Raw genomic sequence first — 24,824 nt, 5'->3', positions numbered from 1 at the left:
GTCATGTTTTTCACCCATAACTTCCTTTATAATTACTTTGCTTAGATTTTTTTAATTTTTTACTTGTGTTGTTGCCAATATAGAGTGTATTTTATTCCATTTCTCCCATTAGACATCTTTAAACTTAGAAAACATTGATGTTTAATAATATATTTTTTAGAAGCTAGATTGCTTCGGATCTCTGACCAGTCCAGCCCGTTTGCCCCTTAGCCCAGGTAAGATGGTTCTGATGTCGTCTGGCACAGAAGTGACATAATACAAGGAATGTGTCAGCGGTTGCCATGTCTGAGATGTCAGTGTGGGATGAGTCTTGAAGCACAGATTTTGTCAACGTGACTTTTGAATTTGACACAAATACTTGAATCGGCTTTGTTCCTCTTCTGTAGATTTATCTTATTCCCGCTGTCAATACTTGGTGCTTCTCCTGCACTTTTCTCTTCCACTCAACTTTCCATTACAATGTGTTGATACAGCAGTCCTTGTGCACCATTGACTGTTAGGTTAGCAGTCTTTGCTAGACTGTAAGCCACAACATTTGTGTTGGAAAAGATCTTTTATGTACTATTTATATCAAAATGAACTCAAAATATATCTGTAATGAACCTATATCTGAGTTTCACTTTTTGACCTGAATTAATGAACTACACTTTTCACTGATATTCTAATTTATTGAGAACCAAATATACCCCACAAATGTATTTTATCTCATTTTTTCATTTTATTTATTTTTTGGTGTGCTCTTTTACTTGTACAGTGCATTCAAATTAAGGAGAAGATAAAGGGCTATTAAAATTTTGAAGCACTTTTTTATGTATTTCTCCTAAGCCTGTAAAAAAACAAACAAAAAAAAACATTGCAAGAGTTGATCTAAATCACAACAGCAAGCTATACTGAGTAGAATAATTGCTCAATATGAATGCGAATGAACGGGCGGAGCTGCATTTGGTTCTGTCCGTGAATCCCCTCCTCCGTCTGAACACGCTGTTGCAGAGCAAGTACAACCTAAACATCACAAGGTTCCTAACCGCCTTTACGGAGATTTTTAATGCTTTGAAGAGCTTGTCGCGGCGCTTTTTGTGGAATCTACAGACCTCTGGAAACGCATATGTTGAAGCTGTTCCTTGCAGGCTGACGGGGATTTGGCACTACTAAAGTGTAAATAAATCTACTTGTATTCCCTGTTAGATGATTTTCAAGTTGTGCGCTAAAGTGTTTTCATACAGGTTTAATTAAGTTTTTTTTTTCTAGAGCTGACAGTACTCTTAAATCACTGTATCTTGTGTCTTTAGTTTTATTTCAGATTGTAACTCTTTTTTTTTTTTCTGATGTTCGACGCGAGAGGGACTTCCACGGAGTTACATAATGTACTAATTCCTCAAACGCGGCTTGCATTCACACTTACTGTTGCATTCTCCACAAACAGAATGCCTACATTATTTGGAGACTACGGGGAGCTGCAGTAGAGGCGCGGTGACGTTTACGTCACAGGAATTGTGAGATTTAAATAGGGCTGCTACTGTGCTGGGTTTCTTAAAACTGATCCGAGTGCTGGTGTGGGGAGAGGTTTGAACCCAGATGATCTGAACCGGGGGTGGGCTATGAACGCGGAGTGAGAGCAACATGTGGTCCGTCTGAGCAGACATCGCAAAGCATGGAGTTGGTCTGTCACCATCAAGTAAATGCGTAAAGAAATACACATTTGTTTAGCTTCTGAGCCGTTCACACAACCTTAAATCGAACCAGTTATTTTTGATTTAGTCTCAATTTAATCAGGTTAGACTATCGCAAACTCCCACAAATCTTTAAAATCCACCTCCCTGACTAAATAAGTTTATTTTAGCTATATTTTGAAACATCATATTGGCTTGTCCTATGTAAATATGCCATGTGAAGTAGAAGTACTCTGTCATGTCAAATTACTTATATATTTTACATAAAGTCTAAGTCATCAGGTATAAATTGTTTTATTCTAGAAACTGGTGCTCTGCATACAGTAATGTCAGTAACGCGTTACTAAGTAACGTGGACCACTTTTTCAGTAACGCGTTGCCATTTCAAATCCAGTAGTCAGACTACAGTTACTAATCGAAATCACTGTGTGTTACCATTTTATTTTGTGATTTAATTTTAGTTCCTCTAAGCATCTTGTCGCCGTTTCTATGCGACAGTATCAGCAGCGACAGAAACACAAACAATGGAGGGAAGAGGGAGATGCGCAATTTGTTGCTGGAAAATCAGGAAGTATTTTGAGTTTCGCTCGCCAAGTCCGATTATTATAAGCAGCTTTGGGCTTGTTTTTTTGGGGGGGGGGGGGGGGGGGGGGGGGGGTTCTTAAGTCGATTGAAGATTTAATGAGTGGCAGGATGCCCTGTTTGGGCTTGTAAATAAGCAGACATAAACCCCAGAATTCGTCTGTCATCCAGTTAGTTTGAGTCAGACTCATGATCCGTCCCGCTGTGTCTTTGTTAATGTCAAGTCAATATGTTACCTGTGAATGACGTAGAGCTTCGCGTTGCGCTCCAGAAAACTCCAAACATCGAGACCAATATGAACAGGGCAATAAACGTAAAAACAAGTTGTGCAACTAAACGCCATTATAATTATTAATATTAAGATAAGTATCACAGATCTGTGCAGCGGGACATCTGAGCAGCAGGAGGCGCTCTGACAGCAAAGAGCCATGACGCAGAACCTGGACCCTGGGGCGGGGGTCCAAAATCCTATTTATAGTTTTCCAGACAACACTGGCACACACACACACAAATTACTAAAGTTTTTTTGTACTGTTGTAACCATGAAACAATCTCCCCTTCAGTTCAATAGGTGGAGACACATTGTTGATGTTCCAATTATAAAATAACTTGCAATTAAATATTGGCAGAGCTCAATGTAATTTTCACAGGTGGCAGAGCGCTGTTGTTAGCAGCTGCTGAAAGTAACTAAAAAAGTTACATTTAATGTAACGTAGTTACTTTTCAAATCAAGTAATCAGTAATCCAATTAAAGTTACTTTTTCAAAGTAACTGTGCCATCACTGTCTGTATATGTCTCAGATAGCATTGGACTGTTGTATGGCTACTTTCTGATGGAAGACAGGAGAAGCTGACCACACGCTGTCTTCAAGAAAAGTGCATCCTTTTAAAGATACGGGTACGTTCTTGGTACGTTCTGACCTTTCAGATCCCAAAAGCAACAGTTCAGATCAGCTTCACTCAGTCTAACTTTAGCGGGTGCCAAAGTAGGTCAGTAGTGGGCAAAGTTGCAGACCTCACTTATGCAGGGAGCTCCAGTGTGAGTCTGCGGAAGCTTTCCAGGTTCAGTGAAATTCAAAGCTTCATATGTCGTCTCTGCTGCATTGGTCCAGTGTGAGCTTGTTAATACCAGCGTAAACTGGATGTTGGGTCACCGGCGTGTGTTGTGCATTTGTTCTGTTGAGTCACTGCAGTGTAAACAGGTAGAAATTCGGAGAAAGAACTTTACTTTCAGTGAACCAAGACGTCCTCTGCCGTCTTTGTGTTGTACATATACACTGAAAAAAATAACTCTTTGGATGAACATAAATAAATTATGGAAAGGATTTCCACATGATTACTTTGCTTTATTTCAGCACCATGTAATTCTGTTACTCCTATTTAAAGCAAATGTGTTAGCTCAACTTATGTTATTATGGTTATTCCAATTTAAAGCAAATGTGTGTTGGCTCAATTTAATTTATTAAGGTTGATTCAACTCATTTACTATAGTTGGACCCAATGCAATTTAAAAGAGCCAGCCCAACTAATTTGCATTGCTTTGGTCCAAATAATTTACTTTAACGCAAATTTAGTTGAAACAAACTTTTTTTTTTCCTTTTTTTTTTATCCGAAGAGTTTTTGCAGGGCTGGTGGTTCGTATTTTTTGAGACAGTAGGCACAGGAAGGAGGCAAAGGTCGCCGGGACCGGGAGTCGAACCAGCGACGTCCACATCAAGGACTGGGGCGTGCTAACCCCCAGTGGTACCTTCACACTACTTAATTAAATTGCTCCAACTCATGAAAATTAAGTTAGCTCAACAAACATGCTTCATGCTGAAAGAAAGCTATTCAATCATGTGGAAATGCTTTCCATGATTTAATTACTTTAATTCAAAGACAAGTTTTTAAGTTACACTACATTAAGTGTTTTAAGACAGGACTGGGTGAAAGGGTAGAAAGAACACTCAACAATTAGAAAAGGTACAACTGAACCGTATTTTCAAAACCCAGCCACCTTACTGTATTTTCATGCTGTAGTTTTTACAGCCGTTTGTTACAGTGCAGTTCTTAAATGCCAATAGTGCCCTGCAGAGAAAAACTGATATCTATAGTTTAATGTGTAACTAAAACCGCTTTGAAGTTTTCCCAGGCGCAAAACAGTTATATAGCGTGATCTTCCATAATCTCGCGTGAATTTCTTGTTTATCCAACATGATTGTATCACGTTTTTGTTTGAAACATGAAATCATTTAGTTAGAAGTACATGTTCTTTTGTTAATGTGATAACCCCCTAAGTTCATTTTTTTTCAGTGTATAATCTAAAATTATGCCAACTCACAACATTTACGTGTCGATGACGCCGTCTCCTCTCACAACAAATATGTATTCACTCTTCTCAGTGATGCTGCCTTTTGTTGAATGCAGTAACATTCTGTCTGTTTCTGCTATATCTGTTGCTGGAGTGAATAGAGGTAAAAGTCAAGCTTTTGTTTCCCAAAAACACACGATTATTCCTCTGAAACAGTGTGGCTTTTAATCTAGTCAGACAAAGGAATCTTGTCTGTCCTTTTTCCGTTTGACTATAAAGCATTCTGCTGTATGTTTAAAACTTGGCAGTCAGCAAATTGAATGGCCTGTGGGGTAATGATTTTACTTAGCAAAGATATTCCACTGTATGGGTACTGCTGAGAGAAAAACCCCGTCATTGTGGTCACTCCTGTTGAGTGTCATTGGTCCTGCATTGCTCATAGATTTCTTCAATGGAGGTGGTGCCAATAATGACATTGTCTGCCCTCCCAGCCTTTCTGGCTTGAGCGGCTGATACGCATTGTTGAATACACAAATATGGCAAACAGAAAGGGAAATGGTAGAGCACACCTAGCCACCTTCATTTTAGGTCAGTTATTTTATCTCTTGAGCAAGACTGAAAGACGCGACCTTTAAATGTAACACTAGAGCCGGACCCAGAGTTGAAACCAGATATTTACATAGAGTGTAAAACAAAGATGTTCTTTAATGACATTAAATTTCTGTTTTAGACCAGTTATGATTACCAAAATTATTCCAGTTTCATAAATGACATAAAAATATAGAGTCTTAATCATTTTTTCATTGAAATTCCATCGCTTAAAGCAGCACTTTCTAAGTAGCATTGGACATGACTTTAGCCATGACTTAGCATTTTGCAGTGTGGAACTGTGCTAAATGCAGGGTGAATTATAATTGGTTCCTAGGGATCACACCCCTTCTTCTGATCAACTACTCCCTCCCCCTGATGGGCATTGCTTCCACTTTTCTGACATTTGATTTATAGTTTTCAGAGTATTTTTTGAAACATACACTGGTTCGGTGAATGCATCTGTGTGCGTGCTGTAGGACAAGAGGCCGTGCATCACAAAGCGAGATTGTAGTTGTCACAGGAATTCCTGCTCTTGGAAATTGTAATATTTATGAGCGTTCTCCGTAAACGTAAGCATTTTATTGTTCAGAGTGGGTGTGCATGGTATTTAAGCTTGTGTGTAAGAGTTACGTATTTCAACACTTGCAAAAAAGAAATGAAACAGAACATTTCTGCCAAATGTAGAAAAGTCGATGGAGTGACTGCAACTTTTTGACCGTGCACGCTCGTGCTCAACTGCAGGCTGCTTGGAATAGCCAAGCCATGTGATTCTTCCATATTCTATTTTAGAATCCTACCCATCTAACGGCTTGAGCTTCTGACAGCAGTTGAAAGAAAAGTTAGCAAATATGCTTTCAAGTTCCACACCTGTCAGCATTAATTTAAAATCTTCCACATAGATCAACGTTTTAAGTGAAGCTGTCTCTGCTTTCCGGTAAGTTCAAAACTTTGCTTTCGATTTTTACCACAATCCATTCCAAGTGATTATCTTTAACCATTTTTATTTGCCTCAGACACCAAAGATTGTTTTGATGGGTTATGATTCCCTCTGTCTAATACATTATATTTTTGCCTTGTCACTTGCACTGACAAAAACCTAAGCAATTGAGTAACTTGTGTACTCAAGTCCGCATGGGGTCACTTTGTTCATGTAAGTTACTTTGACTTAGCTGTGTTTGTGCATGTGGCTATGTACGTTGTCTCATTACACGCTTTACAACTTCCTTTGCTTTCCTCAGAAACATTTAAACGCAAGCTGTATTTAGTAAATGTTTAACGTTCACATTTATGCAGTGTAACTTGCTGGGTTGGAGTTTCTGCACTACACAATCCTTTAAAAGTTTCTTTTCCAAACAGATAGAGTATTATGACCATATTTTTGCAAATCAACCAGTCAACTGTTGCTTATTTTGAGACTGTGTACGGATTCATTTGCCTAATGGAAGAGAACCTGCTTTCTTTTTAAATTACTAAACATTTCTCATGAGCATCCAGCCTGTTTCCCTGCTGGTTTAAGCACAGTTTATTAACTGTAACACCATGTGAGCATCAATGATCTGCAAAATACATATCTAGAATCTGAAAGTACTAATGTTAATGACCTCTAAAATTGCTTTGTAGTCATTGGTTGGGTCTGATATGGGCAATATGATTATGGGTAAGCACAGCCTGAGGGGTGGGATGACCGTTTGACAAGGAAAAAAGTTAGCATTAAGAACTTGTTTTTTTCCTGAGTTTTGTATAGAGAGTACTTCCTCCCTATGTGTGACTATTGATGGTGGAGTTGGTATCTAATTTACAGCATAGACCTTTGAAATTATAGAAGCTGTTTGTGGAAAATATTATAAATGGGAAGATGTTATTTCAAAGTTTAATTACGGCTTCATCATCAATCTATTGCCATAAACATGTTACAGTTTAAATTAAGACGTGCTTGTCTTTCAGTGACTTACCAACTTTTGTCCTCTGTGAAGAGATATTTTGCCTTCTGAAGATCTAATTTCCATTTCTAACAAAAACAATTTTCTAACACAAAAACTCACCCCATTTTTCCATATGTGTTTCGAATTGCAAAGTTGGAAAATTGAGCTAGAATGTTTCCAGGAAGGAAAAAGGAAAGGGCACATTGTGTACATGGTAATCTTTCTGGGTTTATGTCATCACATCAGAGTCTCCTGACAAAGTGCCATTATGTTGACATGAGTCACAGTGTCACAGCGTCACTGCACGTCACTCACTCTACTCCATTTTCACTGTGTAACAACAATCTGGTTGTTAAGGCCCAACAACCAGATTGTTGGACCTTAACCTGCATTGCTTGACATTGTCCACATTGAACCAATATTTTTTATGTGTTCCATTCTTTTACTTTAGTTTTTTTTAAAGTTTCCCCCCTTTAATAAAAGCAAGTTTAGAATCTTCTTATTATTAGGGCCGTTGGTCCATAGGTAACTTTTATGGATGTAGAAGTATGAATGACACTTGGTCATGTAATGCAGAGGTGTGTCTGTTGGACACTATGCTAAGGAGCATCCCCTGTCCTTTGTGAGTTGTGTTTACATAACATATCGGCAATATATCCAATAGCAAGGTTTTCCCATAGACATCACGCTGTTCCACTAACTGTTTGTTTGCTTTACAGCCACACGTAGTGGATTTCCATTAAGTAACCTCCCACGAAACCACATTGTCCTCCCAACAGAGTTTTGTTGACTTTTTTGTCTAACCCTAATACTTCAGCAACTTCAGTCTGCATTTACTGGCAGGATTTAGAGTGCACTTCCTACATATTCACTCAGATATACTCTAGTCAGAACAATATCTTTTATCCTCTTTTCCCCCTTAGGGTGTGTGCAGCCGCCCCTTATCCCCCCTGCGACCTCTGAAGTACTCTCCCCTCCTGAGGCCAGTCTGCAAACCATGGTGCTGGAGAAACTTCTGCGTTTTGGAAAACAGTTGCTGAGGGTGAAGGTGGTGAACTCGAATTCCGAGGACTCCCGTCTGTCTCGATGTCTCAACACCTTCGACCTGGTAGCCCTGGGTGTGGGAAGCACGTTGGGTGCTGGTGTTTACGTGCTTGCTGGTGCTGTTGCACGAGACAATTCAGGTAAGTTAATCAGCCTTGTTGATGTAAAAGTTTTAGCTTTTGGAGAACACAGTTCCATATTTTTGATTGTATCATATCTTTCTAGGTCCTGCTATCGTCCTGTCTTTCTTGATAGCTGCCTCAGCCTCAGTGTTGGCAGGTCTTTGCTACGCTGAGTTTGGAGCCCGTGTCCCGAAGACGGGCTCTGCTTATCTTTACTCATATGTGACAGTCGGAGAACTCTGGGCTTTCATTACTGGATGGAACCTCATTCTCTCTTACATTATTGGTAAATCAGTATAATTTCCACTATGAGCGTCCTTTTAGGGTTAGGTCACAAGATATTTTAGGTAATTTAATTTAATCTCACTGGCAACAATTGTTGCTAGACACTTTTTTTCTAACTTCTGGAAGCTCTAGAACAATTGTTTTGACTTTTGGCAGCTACTTGAAGATTTAAAATAAAAAAATAGTCTACTCTAAGCAATATCAATTTCATGTATCTAGTGTGAAAGGTCACATGACCAGACCTCTTTACTTCCTGTAAATGTCAGTCACAAACCTGCACAAGAGGAAGTCTATGCAGTTTCCCACCGGCAACAACTGTTGCCGAGTATAAAACCTACATTTTCACTAACATAACAAACATAAAATGTAATAATTCATAAATATCATGTGCCAGGGAGGTTCACGGATTGAAATGCATGCACTTATTTTGCAGGGAAAAAATTGGGATTAAACAGTTTTGTTAAGGGGGAACAACTGATTTGAGAACGAACGCTGAACTTTTTGTGCTCCAGGTACCTCGAGTGTTGCCCGTGCATGGAGCGCCACCTTTGACGAGTTGGTAGGGAAACGCATTGAGGAGTTCTGCAGAGAACACATGTCTATGAATGCACCAGGTGTGCTGGCAGAATACCCTGACATGTTTGCAGTTCTCATCATATTTACTCTCACAGGTAGGAACATCTCTGTCTGCATCTTCTTTTGTCTCAACACTTACTGACTATGTTATTATGTAGATCTTGATTGTGTACGGCTGGACAACCACGTTGCTGTATAACATTTCCATTGGATTAACATGGAGGTTTGGGTTTCGTAATGACATAACATTACACTGCTGCAGATTTGTCAGCTGCAAATCCTTCCACCATAGAGTCCAGTGTACTCATTGAATTTTTCTGGAAACCAGTTTGAGGTGATGTGGGATTTGAGATCATTTTGAGATTTACCAGACCAGATAATGTTTTTCAATCAGTCCAATTATGGGGAGCCTGTGTATATCATAGTCTCAGTTTCATGTTTTCGCTGACAGGAGTGGCCACTGCTTAGGTTTTCTGCTGCTGCTGTAGATCATCGATTTAAAGATTAGCTGTGTTGTGCATTCAGTGATGACATCCAGCATTCTTGCTTATTAGCGCAACTGTGCCCTTTCTTTTATCTCTAAACAATCTGCCTATACAATCTGCCCTCAGCACATTTTAGTCCACACAACTGCATGCTCTGAATTATGTCTAGATTATTCAGTATAAACCTGCAAGATGATAATTCCAGTAAATTAGTTGTTTTTGAAATGCTCAGCTTACTTTTGATAACAATATCCATATATATATGATATATTTAAAAGCAACATTAATCCCTTTTCTTTCCCTTCCTGATGTTCAGCTTCAACTTTAGCAAGTCATATTCACCGCTTCTAGTTGGCTACGTGTATTGAGTTTTTGTCATTTGATTGGTTGACAAGCAAATTTCAATTTTATATTGAAATGTATGTATGTAATATGCATTTCAAATTTGTTTCTCCATTTAATTTTCTTTTTGTTTTCATTTGCAAGGTCTTTTGGCATTTGGAGTGAAGGAGTCAGCGATGGTGAATAAGGTGTTTACCTGTGTCAATGTTTTAGTCTTATTATTCATGGTGATCTCTGGGCTGGTCAAAGGCACTTTGAAGAACTGGCAGGTTGTTCCAGAGGAGATCCTACATGTCAATCATACGAATAGCTCAATCCAAAAGTAAGAACGTGACAACAAACTACCTTTATGTGTCCAACATGTTTTAGAGATTTTATCCTTAAAAATATGTATATTTTTGTGCTTTTTGTATGCAGTTTGACTGCCATCCTGCCATCCAAGGAGAGCATAGGACAGGGTGGCTTTATGCCATTTGGCTTCACAGGAGTACTTTCAGGAGCTGCTACATGTTTCTATGCCTTTGTAGGCTTTGACTGCATCGCCACCACAGGTCAGTGATAGACAGAACACTTTGAAAGTACTTTCTCTGCCTTTTGGGATCCTTCCTTTTTAAAATGTGTCTTAAAGTAAAGTGTTTTTCAGTGAATATTTTATTAACAAATTACACAGATCAGACAGAACATTATGATCGCCTGTCTAATTGTGAGTGAATCCCACATTTGCTGCCAAAAGATCCCTGGCCTATAGAGGTGGAGCCCAGTAGACACCTGAAGCAGTGCTGTGGGATCTGGCACCAAGATGTTGGCAGCAGAAAATCAGTGGCATTTACTTCGCCTGTCAGTGGTCATGTTATGCCGTATCAGTTTACTTTAAAATGGTTTACTTTACATTATGCTTTATTATCCGTTTAGAGATAGTGATTCAAGTAGAGTAATTAAAATTGTGTTTCTTGGCGAAATGATGCATAAGAAATACCTTCATGCCACCCAACAAATTCTGTCCTTCAACTCAAGTCTTTGCATATTATCCTTAAAGTCTACTTTGACATGTTGGTGAGAACCTTCTTTCGAATCAGAATATCTTTGCTCTCAATTAACTTTCTGCCATCGATCTGCTTCCATCTAAGCATTTCTCTTATCTCCATTTCACTCTTTGACTGGGTTTCATTTATAGGCTGGAGTTGGGGTATAGGGCATGAAACAGAATCTGCAGTTGGAACACTATTAGTTGCTAGCATTACATAAGAGCAGCCAGGGAGAGAGAGAAGCTGCACTTTTAATGCATTTAGCCCACTTCTGTACATGGCAGGATGCCAAAGGCTGTGACGCAAAAAAGGGGAGAGATTCAGCTTAAGAAGATGTTGTCCAGACATTTTCGAAACGCCTGTACATGTGTGAATAGATCTTTGTGTTTCTGCATTATGTTTGTGGATTGCTGCAATGGATCCAAGGCTTCTATGTTGGGGTGAAAGGAAGGTTTACACTAGCTTACATGCTCTCTGACATTATAGTTCTTTTTTTCCCAAAGTTTTTTGGCTCATATGGAGAAAACCCTTAAAATCATTGCTGAAGTTTAGAAGCATGTCTATTGCACGTATTATAAGAAAGCTTGTTGTTTTTGTAGTGTCATAAATGCATTATAATACAATGTCTTGATCAGTAGTGATGCATTTTGTGGCACTTACAGTACTTTACATCTCAGTCTCTCAATCTCTGCTTTGTGATCCAGTCTCACCGCAAAACATTAAACTGAGTCTTTGTGCAAATGTTTGCCCAGTTGTCTTTATCTGAGGTTTTAGTATCATAATCTCTTAGTGAATATAGCCTGTTTGTTTATTTCTTATAAACACTTGCTTCCAGTATGTCTGAAATACATCTGTTTTACAGTTTTGCACTGGACTCCTGCCAACACAAAAATATCTTGCCAGCAGTGGCGCAACAGCTGTTGGAGGGGTTTCAGGCTCAACTACTCTGAGTTGCAAATTTGAGAATTTTTTTTCATTTACTTCTAAACATGCTGTTTTTTGCATCAAAATATATTGGTCTTCTTCAGAATGTTTGAAGGTGACATAAATGTATTATTTTACAAAATGCAAATTTTGCCATTTCCAAGCCCTTTTTGTTTGGGCAAAACTCATTTCACTACGGTCAAGGTGAAGCTGCATTTGAATTTATCATTTATATATATATATATATATATATATATATATATATATATATATATATATATATATATATATATATATATATATATATATATATATATATATTACAATCTGTTTTTTGTTTGCTTTTTGCATTTCCTTAACATTTTTTTTCTTTAGGCCAGTCATAGTGGCCAACACAGAGTTTGAAGATAAACTGAACTGTGTTTATTATTTTTGCAAACTTCAGGCGAGGAGGTGAAGAACCCCCAAAGAGCCATTCCTATTGGGATCGTGTCCTCACTGCTGATTTGTTTTGTTGCTTACTTTGGTGTTTCCGCTGCCCTCACCCTCATGATGCCGTACTATCTTCTGGACAGCAACAGCCCTCTGCCTGTAGCTTTTAAATATGTAGGCTGGGGAGGAGCCAAATATGCTGTAGCTGTAGGCTCTCTTTGTGCTCTGTCCACCAGGTAAGAACTTCACTTGAGCCTTTTTCAAATATGCACTTTAGATCATTTTCTCCAGATATGTCCTAAAGTAAATATCTACAATCTAAGCTGGAGAGCTAACATGTCAATGTAAGATTGGATCTTTTAGTGTATCATTAAAACAACTCCTTCAACTGCTATGTTCAATTTGTTATAAAGAAAATCATTTCACAGGATTACTGCATGCCTCATCTTGAATTTTTCTAAAGCAGATATTGTAAACGTTTCTAGACAAAGTCATGTCAGACTAAGTGCTGATAAGCCGTTGTGTAAAGAATACAGTCTTTTGCACACCCACGCTCACATGTGATAAAGGCTACAGAGAAACATGCAGACGTGCATGTGCAGGCATATATAAACACGCTTGTGTTTGCATGTGTGCTGTGGGTATATTTAGCGTTAAACGGAATTTGATTCCTTATCTAAAAATAAAAGCTCCCCTGACCAATAATTTGTAACATAAGTAAGTGACTGATTATGTAACAAGGACTTATTAAGCAGCAGTTTTTCTTATGTTAAGTTTCAATTGTTAATTATTTTTATATGATTAGTGCGAATGACATATATCATTTATACTCTTACAATGAAGTGTGTAGCATAATTTCACTTAAGGTATTTATTTTTGTTATTAAGTGACTGTGTATTTAACATTTTCCTGCATGTGTCTGCATTGATACTCAGAACACGAGATATTACAGTGCTGTTAAAAATTTTTTGAGCAACCTCAGTTTTTTTCTCTCTCCTTTGAAGAGTCAGACATTTTTGTAATATTTTAGAGTGGTGTCAAGCAAGTCGTTGTAAATTTAGTCATTTTATTATTATTTATTGGACAAAAGCTGTTTTATTCCTCCTTTTTGTCTGTTGCTTGCAACTTTGATCTATAAACAGTAATGCACAAAAAATGTAACTAACACATAAGACAAATTGTAAGACTGACTAAAATAGCTGTGGCTGATTTCTTAGTAAAGATAACTTTTCTTTTTGCACCATGCTCAGTTACTGCAGAATCTATAAATATCAAATATATTGGGGATCAAAGGCAAATAACATGAAAGTCTGGCACTTTGGAAGCACAACATTAAAAAGTAAGAGGTCTCAGAACTTTTTGACAGTACTGTCTGTATGTATGTTGTTCCTTATTCTGCTACATTCTCACTGTTCTGTGTTTCTTTGATGTTTGAGTTGTTGTCTCTGTTCATGTATGTCTTATATCATTCTCTTGGATGTAAGTGAAGTGTGGATACTATATATCCTGGTCTCCCCCCTATGGCAGCCTGCTGGGTGCAATGTTTCCTATGCCTCGTGTTTTGTGGTCGATGGCTGATGATGGGCTGCTTTTCAAGTTCATGGCTGAGATCAGTCCCCGCACCAAAACCCCACTAACTGCAACCTTTGCCTCTGGCACAGGGGCAGGTGAGACACTAACATGCATGTATTTCATTTTGCATCCTGTAGCCTCTTTCCATGCTTAAGGACTGAGTTGTGCTGGGTTTAATGTTCCAGACGGTCAGCTGGAGATGTTAACACCTGGCAGAAATCAGCTCCCTGGTCATTGAAGGGTCTTGTTTAACTGTTTTATAGCCAGGGTTCTGTTTCCTTCTCTTGATAGAAACAAAATTGACAAATGCACAGGGAGACATTGGAAAATGGGCTGGGAGGGTTGGGTAGATAAACCCCTACAGTACCCTGATGCTACACTGAGAAACACAAACCTTGAAATTTTAAGGAATCATGTTTTTGCAAACTGTGAGCATTTCTGTGCAGCTTTGTTTAAAAAAAAGAAAAGCTTGCTTCCATATGGGTAAGCTTTTCTTGCCTTGGGTGCTATCCAAGCAAGAACCGCCACTGGTGTAGCTTATTTGTAGTCTAACTGTGTTATTCCTCCTATCAGTCCTAATATCAGTCTATCACAGATTATATTCCACTATCTTTCAGTTTTAAAACTTTGTTATATTTTGAACCTGCATCTTGTTCAAATCCACCAAGCAAAGCTGCATGTGTCAAATACACAAATACAATTTGCAATGAAGAATAATAGCATGTGGAGCCTTGCATGATTACATGGCATCATTCAAAGAACGTTTGACAAACAACATCATGTCCCTTTGCGCTATACTGACTCCAGCCTGCTACCCTGTTCCGCATTTTTCTGCCTCATATTTCCAATCCATACTTTGCTGGCTTTTTTTTTTTCCAAGCTGGCATTTTCTTTTCTTTCCCTATATTTCCCTCCACTTACCAACAACTATCTCCCAAATCTTATGTTTTCGTCCTCACTCTACCCCAGTCTTTTGGGTTCCATGTTCCCCCTACCCCGTATCATCTTTGCCATGGCACGAGATGGCCTTCTCTTCTCCTTTTTGGCCCATGTCAGCGAAAGGAAGGCCCCCATAAACTCCACCTTTGCGGCTGGGGTCATGTCTGGTAAGAGGGGTAGGAAATGCAAACCAGGAAGAAAAGAGTCAGTCATGAAAACTGCAACGAAACAATAGGGGAAATATGAACAGAGATCTAAAAGGGAGCAAAGTTTAGATGATTAAGTTTACTGAGAGCAGTTAGCAATAGCATCTATGGATTCAAATGGCACCAAAGAAAGATCAGATTAAGGGTTTTATATGATTTAAGAAATTAAATAAGGAAGAATTTAAAAGTAAAAAAAGTGTGACATTCACAGTGCAACATTTTAGTACATTACCACCATGATGCTCTTCTTCTGTAGCTATAATTATTTTTTAGCCATATTGTCAGTGGATAAAAAAAACTTCGGTAACACTTTATTTGACGGGTTGTGAATAAGACCATCATGACACCGTCATATTCATGACATAACGCCTGTCATGAACATGAGTAAGTCTTCATGAATATTTATGACTCTTGTCATAAAGTGTCATTCGGTAAATCATGACACTTTTAATACAAAGTTGACATTATTCAAAATGTCTTTGTTATGACAACTTGACATTAATCGAGATGGCTGGTCTTTAATGAGGACCAGCCACCAGAGAAAGAAGTTCCTGTTTGACCAAAGAGAAAGAAGCAGATGAAATGTTCCCCAAGAAATTTAGGTAAGTCATTTTTGTGTTACTATTTTCTCCAGGTGAGGGGGGTGGGTGGGGATGGGTAAGTGGGGAAGGAGAAGCAGGAATCAACATCCAGTTAATAAGTTACGTTTTAGACAACTAATTCTTGTCAAATGTAAAACTGGTGTTTACTCTATTTATTTATTAATAAACTTCTTGCAAACAGCCATAAGCCAGAGTATCTGGTTGGAAATAACTGTGAATGCTCATTAAGAGAAAAGATCCACTCATGTGCCTAAAACTATACAACAAATGATGCAATCTGAATAACAACAGTGGCAGTCTGTATGAACTTCTGCCAAACAAATATTTGATCAGAATCATTTTGTTCAGCTCTAGTCATTATGCTACTTGTATTAAGAAATAATTGTATTGCACTTTAAAACAACCAGTCATGTTAACTAGACATTTGTCTGCCAGTCCACCATTCTGACAGTGTGCAGCAAGGCACATTTGTGAATGGTATTTAAATAAATGCTGAATTAAGATCACATTGTTTTTTGTTTATTTGTTTTTGTTCGTGTTTTTCAGGTGACCACATTGAATTGTGTCATCTCCCACTATGAGATTGTCCAAAAGAGATTCACCGAGTACGAATTCATGAAAAGGCTTTCACCATGATTAACATTGACCACAATGTTAATCATTGTTTATTACAAGAGCAGCTATAATTTCTGAGCGTTTCCAGACACTTTCAAAGAGCTGCTTCTAGGAAATGAAGACAAGATCTCCCTGATTTCAGAGCGTTACAGGAAGGCTATAACGAAGGAGATGGCTGACTGTTGAAAGAACCTATTTTCTTAAGTTAAAGAATAAGTAGTTCTGTTTTAGTTTTTCAATCAGTATCTCAGAGTTACAATATACCGACCAGAAGTTAAACCCTCTGAAGAACAAGTAATCTTTTGTTTTATTCCAATGTACAGAGGGTTTGTTCTACAGCTATGATGGTAGTTATAAGTAGTTCAGTTCCACTTTACTTGAGGTAAGACTTAATATCAATGACTCTGTTAGCTTAGCATTTGACACTGTAATAACACTGAATAACATCTTTATAATTGTTGCTACTAGTTTCACTTTACTTGAGGTAAGAGATAATATTAATGATGCTGCAATGACACTTAATGACATCTTCATAGCTGGTGCTACTTGTTCCACTTGATGTAAAAGGAATTATTAATGGCTGTTATTAAATCATTTCTCAGTGTAATAAAACTTAATTAAATCTTTATTGTTGGTCCTACTTGTTTCGCTTTATTTCAGGTAGGGGAAATACTAATTACTGTTTTGTTTGACGGTGTAATCTTAATGACATTATTATGACTATTATTATTACATATTTATGACATATGATGATTCTTGGTTAATGACAAGTTGTCATAACAAAGACATTTTGAATTATGTCAACTTTGTATTAAAAGTGTCGTGATTTACCGAATGAGACTTTATGACAACAGTCATAAATATTCGTGAAGACTTACTCATGTTCGTGACAGGCGTTATGTCGTGTTTATGACGACGTCATGACAGTCTTATTCACAACCCGTCAAATAAAGTGTTACCAAAACTTCTTACGTGAATGAAAGACAATAAACATGTAATGTTTAAGGCTCTTACATGTCCTTCTGTCAAGTCTGATAATTTATTATTAATGAAATAGAGACATGATACACTGTAATAGTGTAACAGTCTAATTTTGGAGCAGTTAAGAACCTGCTTCTCCGGGGAAATTTTTTTGGGACTATGTTTTACATAACAGTTCATCATAAATGACATTGGTAAACAGACTTTTATAAAGCATGACTTAGTGTTGCCACAGTAAGATTAGTTCTCTGAATGTTTTTTGTCAGGGCTGAAACAGAGTAGTTTGGTTTAAATGTCTTTGGAAATAAATTTAACCAAGGACCTTAACATAACAGATCTTAACTTGATCATGAAAGTTCATCAAACCATTATCCTGTGTATTATGTGTAACAGTTGAAACACTTCCATAATAGACAGTATATCAATCATTTCTGAGACATGTATGCACAGAAATTCTTCAGTCAGAATTATATTATGAAAGAAATAACATAATGGAATTTTATTAGATTTGATGTACATGAATGTTAAAATATCAGTACTTTTTAAATTTTGCTCTTTAAAGAATATATATCTTCAAGCTTCAACCATTCTTACAGGAGCCCTTTGTTGCTTTTTTTTTTTTTTTTTTTTACACATTTTTAGCAATCATGGCGTTTCTGTTTGACCTGAAGGACCTGGTGGACCTCATGTCAATAGGAACGCTGTTGGCCTATACGTTAGTGGCCGCCTGTGTGCTGGTGCTAAGGTCAGTTTGGACTGTTTTATTAAAAAATTCTAGGTGGAAACCAAAGAGAAATTGACACAGTTGACTCTTAATGGATGATAAAAGTCTCACTGGAACAAAACAGAACACATGTAAAATTGGAGTTTCGATCTCTATCTTCTGTCTAGTCACTCAAGTCTTTTTTTCTTTTACTTTGTGTTACAAGGAAAACAAATACTGATGGAGTTGCAAAACTGCTTATTCTTAAAATTAAAAAACACATACAAGTTGGGGGTAATTTATGACATTAGTTACCAAAATTAGCAGGAGTAAATGTGTTTCAACATTTACTTCATTAACATTTGCGCATTATAGAACCGAATCTGTGTACTCACATTTTTTTAATTCTAAATTTAAATGTCCTGGCTTTTACTTTTGTAACGTTCACAATAGAAATGTTTTATCCAAATATGCAGTCTTATTTATGCATTTTCTTCAACTTTGATTGGATTTTTAACCAATCAAAGTGTTGTGTTGTTCTTTGTGAATATGTTCCGACACTAAACGTTTGACTCACTTTTCATATGTTTCATACTCTGTAGTTGAGCTGTCACAAACTGAAGTAACTTGTTGGAAAGTTGGCTACAGCTCCCATTTTAATTGATATTGCTTTTACAAAGGGTCACACTGCTGCTATACACTTGCTTACATTTGGTTTACGTTGTTACAATTGGATCAACAGCAGTGAATATGTGGTGTTTATATTTTCTATTGATCTAATTGAGACATGTCCTAATGTGTGTTTGTTTGTTTTTTTTTCAGATACCAGCCAGAGATCCATGGCCCAGTCTACCAGATAGCCAATACCCATGATGATCCAGACTCCAGTGATGGGATCAGTGTGCCCAGTATGGGCATTCTTCCTGGTGTGGAGGAGAGATTCAATTTCCAGACTCTTCTGTTTCCAAACAACCCTGAGCCGTCCGCACTGTCAGGCTTCACTGTTAACATCTGCACCTCTGCCATAGGTATGTTGTCATGCAAGATAAAGCAGAAATATTATTTGTCTTAAGAGCCCATTTGTCTTTTCATGACAAGAACAAAGGATCAATTTTGTTATTACTCACTCAATTAATTATTTTAGGAAATGATGAATTATGTATGAAGTAGTCTCTGTAGAATAGCAACAAGATCTGTAATTTACTAGTCACATTTGGCTGAAGAAAAAGTAAACAGACAGAGCACATTGTATTTCTTGGCTTTTATACCTTCTCAAGAGCCGGTTTTGTATTTGAGTTCATGGGATAAACAGACAGAAGTCTTTATTTAACATAAAGTCAGCTGATTTAATGTACATTAAATAGAACTACTAAGTCTACAATTAAATGATGTCTGAATTTACAAACTCTCTGCAGGAATGTTGATCCTGGCCTTCAGTATACTGGCCGTGCAGGGAGGCCTCACTTCATGGAACATGGTAGCCCTGAGTGTGATCTTCATGGTGTGTCTCGTTCTGGTTTTCATAATCTGGAGGCAGCCTGAGAGTAAAACAAAACTCTCCTTCAAGGTTAGGCTTGAAGACCTTTTCAGCACTATGGCAGGCTAATTCAACTCAACATCCAGCTCCATCCTGCTAAATTTTGGCTATGATGGACAAAAAGTGTGCAAACCCTTAAAATAAATTCCTTGTTTATTTTAGTTGCAAATAACATAGTAAAAAAAAATCTTGCATTTAATTTGAGTACATTTATTCAGTGACTTAAAGCCTAATCCTTACTTCTGAAATAGCTTTATACTAAAGCAGATGTACTGCATTTGTAATCAACCTTAGAAATTTCTGCAAAATTTGATATGTATTCTTTTTTTCATTTCATCAGTGTCTGCAAAACTTAATTAGCAGTTCATATTTACACATGGCAAGATATAGTGGTCCATTTTTCATAAATACAATGAAAAATGGGTAAAACAGGAAAACAGGAACGTAGAGGCCCTGTTCTCATAGCCACTCTTGAAAAAAACACAAAAACTTGTCTGTTGTGCATGTGGGCCTTTGTAAGTCAAAAAATTAATGCAAGAAAACACATGGCCTCCTAAACATCCTCATATCTACGTTCAGAGCAATAATTAAAAGATCCAAACAGGCAATAATAACACTGCTCAAAGTGATATTGCAGTGACAATATATTGTTTATATATTATGGGAGGGAGGTTAAAGAAGTATATTAAAATATCTCCAAAACGTTCTTTTAGAGAATTGCCACCAAGCTTCCAAAATGCATTTGTTTTAAACGTTTTCAAATAAATACACACATTTTCCAGGGTGTTCGTGTGTGGTAATACAGTCCTGTTTCCCAGGTTCCCCTGCTGCCTTTCATTCCAGTCATAAGCATGTTTGTCAATGTCTACCTGATGATGCAACTGGACAGAGGAACATGGGTCAGATTTTCCATCTGGATGGCTATAGGTACTCATACATCTCTCATTATTATGCATTATTTTTATGCTGAACATTAGAAAATTCTTTTCTTTGCAAAGCTGACTGGAACTTTGCACAATGTAATGTGATATCACAATTACAGGTAGGTACTGTTAAAAGTCATGTCTTTAGGAAGACTTGATCACATGTCATTTACATCAAAACATACTCTATCTACAGCCTGGTTAAGACTTTTCCAGATTTTTCATCATGAGAGTATATGATACAAGCAATATGTTTGTCTTTTTCCTTCTTTGCAGGTTTAGTCATCTACTTCTGTTACGGCATTCGTCACAGCTCTGAGTCGACCTCTGCTCGCCTGTCTCTGGTAACAGAGATGAATGGTTTTAATCTTGATCATGAATTGGAAGCCATGTCAATAGAGAAAGAAGCTTTTCTCAATGACGGCCTTGATGTCAGGGAAGAAAACGACAGAGGGTTATAGAAGGGACTATAACACACAGCTCCATGTCCACCTGCCCTGACACCAGGCTGTCATTGTAGAAGGGTTTTTGACAGTCCACTACTTCACCTCTCCTTTTGGGGGAAAGCTATGCTACAAAAATGTGAACTGTGACACCCCCATCTAGGTCCTGATCGCATTGCAGCCAAGTGGTGATGAATCCCTTGCAGAAAATCAAACAGAAGCACTCAGTGGAGTCAGTATTTTTGCATGGCCTCGAGATTCAGCTGCTCATTACTGCCTGACTGTCTGTGGAAGAAGGGCTTTCATTAGAGACATTAATGTTTAATGGAAGTGGAGAGGTAGAGTACGGCCATGTTAAGTTCCTCTACATGTTGAGTTGGAGTGTTTATAGGTTAAATTACTAGCAGTAAGACTGTGGAGTGGTTGATGTTGTGCTGCCAGAACATTCTCTAAAAATAGATTGGTTTTTTTATATATATTAAAACATAATGTCTACATAAATCTGAAGAACATACAGCCATCTCAGTACTTTATAAAATGTGTTACCACAGTGTGCTTTGTTTGAAACTGGTCGGTGGATCTTTAGTGATGTAACCTTCGGGGGAAACAATGATTTTAAGTAGCCAGCAGCATTATTTACATACCTAAAAAATGTTCATAGGAAGATAGAAAAAAGTAGATTTTGAGATGTTATTTCAGTAGAAAGGGGAATTTTTATAACAGTTATTTCAAGTTGACCAGCCATTGTCCTCTCTTTATTTTCCTGAAATTGATTGAAAAGAGTCTGTATTTCCTGTCTACATGTTACCTGTAAAAGATAATCAACATCAGCTGGGTGTATATTTTGATAAGTCATAATAAGTTTTTCCTCTACACCTATATCACTAGTTGTCCTCATGACAACATCTTCTCATCTTTAAATTTGTCACCACATTTTTCAAGATGTCTGGGTAAATTCTAAAATGATGTCTTTGAAATTTTAACGAAAATTTGCTTAGGAGATGGGTCAATCATTGTACATAAACACTCTATAAGAGTGTTTATGTACAAAACGTTGGTTTTAATGTGAAGACTATACTAACCACAAACCTTTAGTCTCCACGATCTTGTTACCTTGGTGAAAGATCAAGCATATTTCTTAACATGCTTCCATTATGTTACCCCAAACCTTTAAAACTTTTCATTTTGTTACACTGATTCCTCAGTCTGTTAGTAGTGTCCATTTTGAATTTATTCATATTAATTATATTCAACTCTTTAAGGGATTGGTCCTCTGATTTCTTCTCATCGCACTGCTTGTTGAATGTTACTGAATGTGTTTGGGAGAAAGGGGAAAATAGTCCCTTTCTAGTATAGACATATTTTTTGCAATAAATCTTTCTTGACCATAATTTCAAAGAATCTTCGCTCTATACCTTTTGTTAAGTTTCACCAAACTCTGAGCAAAGGTGCAACTATTACAGGTTTTAGATGAACATCATAGACTTCCACATTCCCTGCGATTATGGCCAGTTCTTACAATTAAACTCTAAGACAAAATTGCATTTACTTCACTTTGGAAACAATTGCTAAATCAATTGAAGTGCAACAATTTAAACTGGTGCAACATATTCCAAAACAATGTAGCAGCAGCATGTCTATTGTTTATAAAATTAAAAATTGATTAACAATACGCTTTGCATGGGTGATGTTATGGTTTTAATTTATGGATTGGATCACACAGTGTTATAGAATTGGATTTATGGCTATAAAATGTTTCTATGTTTTGTTTGAGTTGTCTCTTCTGTGCATATTATTCAAAATTTATTTACAAGTAAACTATATAGAAAATATTAAATGAAGCAGCAATGACTATCACGAAAAGCTGAGAAAATTCAATCATTCAAAGATTCAGGGCCATTTTCCTTGATAAATTTTACCCATGCAATCTGTTGCCACCCTGGTAACGGGATGAAACTGGAAAAGTGTTCTGATCTAAAAAACCTGTAGGAACTCTTTTGAATTTGAATTGCTATTGTTTTCAATAACAAATTGCTATGTTATTGACTTTTATGTGGGCATAAATCAAAATTCAAACTTCATATTCACTTGATGTAATAAGGTAAGGTGAAGTCAGAAAAGGTACTGGAATAATTTTTACACCATTGTAGCTTGGCATTTACAGCCTTTGTTAATTAACTTTTCACTCAAATATTTTCCAGTATGGGTTTTACCAGTATGCCTTTGCTAAATGACTTTGCCATTCGAACATATGCAAATGCAATAAAATATGTAGGAAACAAAGACAGAGAAATTTGTTATTGTGACGTAATTGGCACACTTGTACGATTATTTCCCAAGACTTTCATTAAAATAAATATCACGTACATTGTCAATTAATATAGTTTTGGATAATTCTTTAAGACATTGGTGTGCAGCTTCAGTCGTGGAGGGCTGGTGCCCTGCCAGTTTTATAGGAGTTTTTGCTGAAATAGGACAGATTTAAACTACATTCTCAACATGTCAAAGTTCTGCAGAGACCTAATGAACTGGTTCGGGTGTGAAGAACCAGTGAAAAAAACACTAAAACATGCAGGATACCAGCAGCCCTTGTATACAGACTTTTGACACCGCTGCCTGAAAACAAGATGGCAGTCAATAATTAGATTAGATCTCTCTCTCTCTCTCTCGCTTTCTATATATATATATAGACACAAAGCTTAGACACTTTGTTCACTCTAAACATGTAAATATGTCTCCCGCATCAGCGAAATAAAGATGTTTTTAATCCGACCTTGTTTTCTTTCTTAATTCTGAAGGTGAACAGCGACGTTCACCTTCTTCTCTGGTCAATTAAACTTTAAGAGTAGGTCACTGATGACCTCTAGTGGACAAGCGTCAAATGACAGGATTCTAAGCAATGAAATGTGATTTAATCAGGAAACCCATTTATATTATTTCATATATTAGTAACACCTTTAACAGATAATCAGTTTCAAATGAATTAAAAACATAATAAACGCTCACAATAGCGTTTATCAACCAAATGGTTTCTGTCTTCCTGAAACTTACTAAGTTTCATTCTTGCATAATAGAAGCCATGTTGGTCTTTAGCAATAAACATTTAGCAATGGGTCATTTGAGATTTTTTGACAGCAAGAATTTCTTGAGGTAATTTATTCAAATATTGTTTAAATGTAATGCATTCAACTATCTTGTGATGTGCTAGCTAATTTACAAACCTCAGTATTCAGCATAATACAAAATAAGTGGACTATTTATTTATTTTTTAAGTTAAGAAGCATTTTAGTACAACCTGTGAGTCAGTGTTTGAGGGTTGGGGTCCACCCACAAACAAAAAATAAATAAATAAATAAATGAAACAATTAAAGGTGATGATTTAATCATGGAATCAGAGGACAGACTCAAAGATCAATGAAAATGAGAGAGCTTAAATACAAAGGAGATGTGATCAGGGATATGGAAGCCAGGTAAGTCTAATCAGGAGAGTGCTGAGCAGCTGAGAGACAAATGAAGCTGAATCAAAGCACAGATTTAACATAAGAAAAAAACTAAGACGCACAACAGAACCCAAGAAATAACTAAGAAGCTAAATATAAAGCAATTAATTAATGATAAGACATAAACAACAATTATGAACACAGAGAATAGCACTATATGTGGAATGGCATAAATAACAATAACTTAAAACCCAAAACGACTTGGAAACAAATGCAAACCAAAAACCCAGACACCGAATGGATCATGATATTATGCAAATATAGGTCTCATATTAGTTATTATTGGAAAATGTATCCATGCTTCAACTGACCTTTTACACCTGAATTTCTTCAACAATAAAACAGGACATGGCACAAAAACATTTTTCTTATGTCTGCTATCTAAAAAATATCCTAACCACCAATATGACAAGATGGTAAGAAATCATAATTCCATTAGATTTCCAGTTTTATGCGACCATATGCATGTTGGTCCAATTTCAGACCAGGTTCTGAAATTGAGAACAGCAGTGT

At 37.0% G+C, this 24,824-nt stretch overlaps 1 protein-coding gene across 4 annotated transcripts; it reads left to right on the top strand.

Annotated features, from left to right (window-relative positions):
- Positions 1–969: 969 nt before the first annotated feature.
- Positions 970–23,186, top strand: LOC102217382 (high affinity cationic amino acid transporter 1-like). Of its 4 annotated transcripts, XM_023341877.1 has the most exons (14): positions 5,578–5,702; positions 5,923–6,067; positions 7,979–8,239; positions 8,325–8,507; positions 9,019–9,177; positions 10,054–10,231; positions 10,327–10,460; positions 12,304–12,526; positions 14,832–14,968; positions 17,848–17,950; positions 18,731–18,936; positions 19,324–19,475; positions 20,264–20,372; positions 20,645–23,186. In XM_023341877.1, the coding sequence occupies exons 3-14, from the start codon at positions 8,053–8,055 to the stop codon at positions 20,827–20,829; spliced, it is 1,956 nt and encodes a 651-aa protein (XP_023197645.1). In that variant the 5' UTR covers positions 5,578–5,702; positions 5,923–6,067; positions 7,979–8,052; the 3' UTR covers positions 20,830–23,186. The 4 variants fall into 4 exon arrangements, with proteins under 4 accessions (XP_023197643.1, XP_023197642.1, XP_023197645.1 ...); XM_023341875.1 differs by lacking the exons at positions 5,578–5,702; positions 5,923–6,067 and adding an exon at positions 970–1,155; XM_023341874.1 differs by lacking the exon at positions 5,923–6,067 and having other exon boundaries at positions 5,577–5,702.
- Positions 23,187–24,824: the final 1,638 nt, after the last annotated feature.

Source organism: Xiphophorus maculatus, chromosome 11, assembly GCF_002775205.1.
Source record: "Xiphophorus maculatus strain JP 163 A chromosome 11, X_maculatus-5.0-male, whole genome shotgun sequence".
Taxonomy (NCBI): Eukaryota; Metazoa; Chordata; class Actinopteri; order Cyprinodontiformes; family Poeciliidae; genus Xiphophorus; species Xiphophorus maculatus.
This window is presented reverse-complemented; position numbering and strand designations above follow the sequence as displayed.